At 37.0% G+C, this 4,508-nt stretch overlaps 1 protein-coding gene across 1 annotated transcript in view; it reads left to right on the forward strand.

Annotated features, from left to right (window-relative positions):
- Window positions 1–1,781, forward strand: part of LOC109389533 (liprin-alpha-2-like) — a 49,202-nt gene extending 47,421 nt beyond the window's left edge. Inside the window, exon 3 of the mRNA XM_019655151.1 lies at window positions 1,659–1,781. Coding sequence (XP_019510696.1) covers window positions 1,659–1,781 — 123 coding nt within the window. The remainder of the gene's footprint in view (window positions 1–1,658) is intronic.
- Window positions 1,782–4,508: the final 2,727 nt, after the last annotated feature.

The following is a 4,508-nucleotide window of genomic DNA, read 5'->3' on the forward strand; positions in this document are numbered from 1 at the left end:
GACAGCAACTTGTCTGTTCCCCTTCCCCCAATTCCCCAGCACTGTTCCCATCCCCCAATTCCCCAATAAAAATTCTTAAAAAAAAAACAACTACTAATAACAGCCTACTGTTGACCAGAAGCCTACTGTTGACCAGAAATAACTGATAACATAAACACTTGATTAACACATACTTTGTATGTTATATGTATTATATGCTGTATTCTTACAATACAGTAAGCCAGAGAAAAGAAAATCATATGGATTTTTTGTTTCTTTATTTGTTTGTTTACTTCCTTTGTTGTTTTCAGTTTTATATCCCACATATCAGTGAAATCATATGGTTCTCGACTTTTTCTGTCTGACTTATTTTGCTTAGCATGATAATCTCAAGATCCTTCCATGTTGTCACAAATGGCAATATTTCATCTTTTCTTATGGCAGAATAGTATTCCATAGTGTATATATACCACATCTTCTTTATCCAATCATCTATTGAAGGACACTTTGGTTGTTTCCATGTCTTGACCAGTGTAAATAAAGCTGCAGTGAATATCAGAGCACATATATCTTTACGGATAAGTGTTTTCAGATTTTTTGAGTAGATACCCAGGAGAGAGATTGCTGGTGGTTACCAGAGGATAAGGGGGCAGGGGGGTGGTAGATGAGGGTAAACAGGATCAAATATATGGTGATGAAAGGAGAACTGACTCTAGGTGGGGAACACACAATCTGAAATAAAGATGATGTGTTATAAAATTGTACACCTGAAACCTATGCAAATTTACTAACCTTTGTCACCCTAATAAATTTTAATTAAAAAAATCATATGGAAAAGAAAATGCATTTATAGTATTTATTGAAAAAAATCTGCATATATATGGTCCAACGTAGTTCAAATCGTGTTGTTCAAGGGTCAACTGTATATTTTAAAGCACCATTTTTAAAATGGTGAAATATAATTTTACACATTTTATATCACCAAGATCAGTTAAACTACAACTATTTGAAACTCTTGCTTAGTTGAAAGTATTATGTGTGTAAATTGAGTTGCAAATTTGCAGGAATTAATTGCCTTAGGAGAATTTTTTTGTAAATTAACTATGTTTGGACTAGCTGTGCTAAGATAATTGCAATAATGATAATGAAACCAGTTTAATTCTAAGTACCCTTGATGGTGCCACAATATTATTTAAGTCCAGCTTGTGTGTTTGCTAGTTTTTAAATTGCAGATACGCTATCCTGTAGGGTAAATGAATGTGCTCATAATTAGCCTTCAGCCTTCAATCTTTTCCTTCATGTTTCTTTTTATACTTTAAAAGTACAGACCAATGCAAATTTTATCACATTTCATTAATTAATTTTAAAGGTAATTTCTGAATTAATAACACATGGATCATGCCACTGATTTAGATATGTTTTCAACTAGATAGATACATTTTCAAACTCGAAAGTATTTTAAGTAAATTTCACATTCTTATAAATATTATAAATATTATTCAAAATGCTAACCTAAATTTAAAAATATATATACATTTTAAATTTTTCAAATAATATGAGTAAAATAATATTTATTTTCTGATTATTTGTTTATATTCATTAGTTCTTAACCACATTCAATTTTTTTATTCTGTATGCTCTATTTTAGATTTTAAAAGCACAGTGCTTTTATTTTACAGATTGTTGCCTTGCGTGAACAAAATGTTCATATACAAAGAAAAATGGCATCAAGTGAGGGATCTACAGAGTCAGAACATCTTGAAGGGATGGAACCTGGCCAGAAAGTTCATGAAAAGGTATGACCTATATGACATACTCTTCCATGGAAATGTTTCCTTGCTATATCATTTGACAGGAATATGAAATATGAAATCCATGTAATCAACATTATTTATTATATTTTGATTTATTTATCAAAAGTTCATTATTATTTCCCTTTTCAGTTATTGTTCTTAATTTGATTCTCTTAAAAATAATGTGAGTTTATGCATATATATTTTTCATATGCATACATATAAACATATAATTTTACATTACTTGCTGTTAAGTTGATTATCTTAAAAATGATTCAATTATATATCTAATTGAACACACAAAGGGTGCCAAAAAAAAGTATATACATTTTAAGAAAGGAAAAATCTATTAAAATTGTAATACTTAATATACACCAATAACAAAAGATGAATACGAGTCACATTTGACTTCTGCAATTACAAGAGGTCCTCAAAGTGGTTACCATTAGTGTAATTTTAATACAGTTTTTTTTTATTCTTTCTTAAAATGTGTATCATCTTTTGGCACCCTCTGTATATATATTTTAAAATTTAAAAATAAGCAAACGGTGTTTCCATTCATATTACTCCTAAGATGATTCAAGAAAGTATTCCAAAAGATTTATTTATATCACATTTCCTGGCTTGACATTTTTTTCCAGCTTTATTGTGATATAATTGACATGTAACATTGTGTAAATTTAAGATGTACAGCAAGTCAGAAACATGGCAACATGAGGGGTCTCCTTTGATCTCTCCCCTTGAAGTTATAACAAGTTGAACAGCTGTAATTCAACAAAGGATCCCTGTGCAACACACAAACATGTCTGAGAGATCCACGCACCGAAACATCTGAAGGTGGGCTAATCAGGGCAAACAGGGGAGGAGAGAAGGGAGAAGAGCAAAGATGGGTGCACAGACACAGCTCAGAGCTCACTACAGGTCTCTGGAGAGGAGATGATTCAGGCTGCAGGTGCACTTTCTGCAGCCCTGAGCATTCCTGCCGGAGTGAACAGCATGTAATATAGCTGAACCCAGCAATCAGGGAAGACACCTCCAGGCAGAGACCAAATACAGAAGTGTGACAGCTGTGGTCTAGCAGCCCTCAATGCCAGGCAGAAAACAAAGCCACAGAGTCTGGCCGCCTCCCCGCACCCTCCCAGAGCTCGCCCCCCAGGCCCTCAAAAGAACTAGCAGTGGGCCTCAGAAGAAACTGTAATAGTGAGTGTCGGGTTAAAAAGCAGAATATCTATAGCCCTGAGAACTGGAGAGACAGTTCCTGAATGGCAGACACACACTGTGGCTAATCCCACTAACAAGGGTGGAGATATAGAGTTGAGGCAGCTGTGGTCTGGCAATCACAATTACTCGGAGGGGAACAAAGCTATAAACATACCAGTGACCTTTCCCAGCCCACCCTGCCTCCATCATTTATGGCTGATCTCAGCTGGGGCACTTAGGACTGCTGCAGTACACAGCTTTGCATCCAGCTGCAGGGGCAGCAGTGGGATTTCAGGGGCTAAGAACCCTATCGCCCACAACACTCTCCCGTGGGGAAGGTGCCCTGAGACCAAGGCGACCTGGTCTACAGGAGTCACCTACCTTCACAGGGAATCTTCCACAAAGAGAAGCCAGAACAGGGCAAGATAAAATATAATGCTCCAGCACTACCTATTTGGGGAAACAAAACAAAACAACAAAACAAAACCTTCTTCCTATCAACCTGCTGCAGAGCTCATTCCCATAAATGCTTAGGAGGAGAAATAATCCATAAAATACCATGAACAACCATGGTAACAAGGCAGCTCAGAAAGAAAATGAAAAAATCTCCAGAAAATAAACTTAGAGACATGGAAATATATGACTTAAATGATAAAGAATTCAAGATTGCAGTTCTGAAAAATACTCAATTAGATGCAAAAAAACTCAAGCAGTTTAATGAATTCAGAAATAAAATCAAGGAAAAAAATGAATAGCTTACCAAAAAGAATGAAATAAAAAAAAATAGAAATTCTGGAGCTAAAGAACTCAATAAAAGAGATGAAGAATGAAATAGGGAGCTTAGGAAATAGAGCTGACCAGATGGAGAAAAGAATTAGTGATATTGAAGATAGAAATCTGGAAATGATGCAGATGGAAGAAGAAAGAGACTCGAGAGTTAAAAGAAATGAAAGAACTCTACAAGAACTACCTGACTCCATCAGAAAGAGCAACATAAGAAAAATGCGTATACTGGAAGTAGAAGAAAGGGAGAAGGGCACAGAGAGTCTGTTCAGAACTTCCTGGTCAGGCCAAGTGGCACGTTGGTTAAGAGCTGGTTTGGGACTCCAGCTCTGAGCAGCAGGGCCCTGGTTCAGATCCCACATGAGGGCCAGTGATGCTGCGCCCTCTACAGCTAAGATGGTGAACAACAGCTCGACTTGGAGGTGGGCTGCCGTGAGTTGCCAGTGGCAGCGTAGACTGCAGTGAGGCTGCAGTGGGGTGCCATGAGCTACAGTGAGTAGCCGGCAGCCGGCATGAGCTGCCAAGAGCCGCCGTGAGCAGACATCCAGTGACTGATGACCAATCTGCCTCACCCGGGAAGAGCGCAATGATAATACCAACATGGGCCAGTGAAGCTATGTCCTCCACAACTAGACTGAAGAACAAAAGGACAGCAACTTGTGTGTTCCCCTCCCCCAATTCTTCAATGAAATCTTTAAAAAAATAAACAAAAAACAAAAACTTCCTAAACCTGTGGAATGAACTGGATCTTTG

This window comes from Hipposideros armiger, unplaced genomic scaffold (genome assembly GCF_001890085.2).
Source record: "Hipposideros armiger isolate ML-2016 unplaced genomic scaffold, ASM189008v1 scaffold_237, whole genome shotgun sequence".
Classification (NCBI taxonomy): domain Eukaryota; kingdom Metazoa; phylum Chordata; class Mammalia; order Chiroptera; family Hipposideridae; genus Hipposideros; species Hipposideros armiger.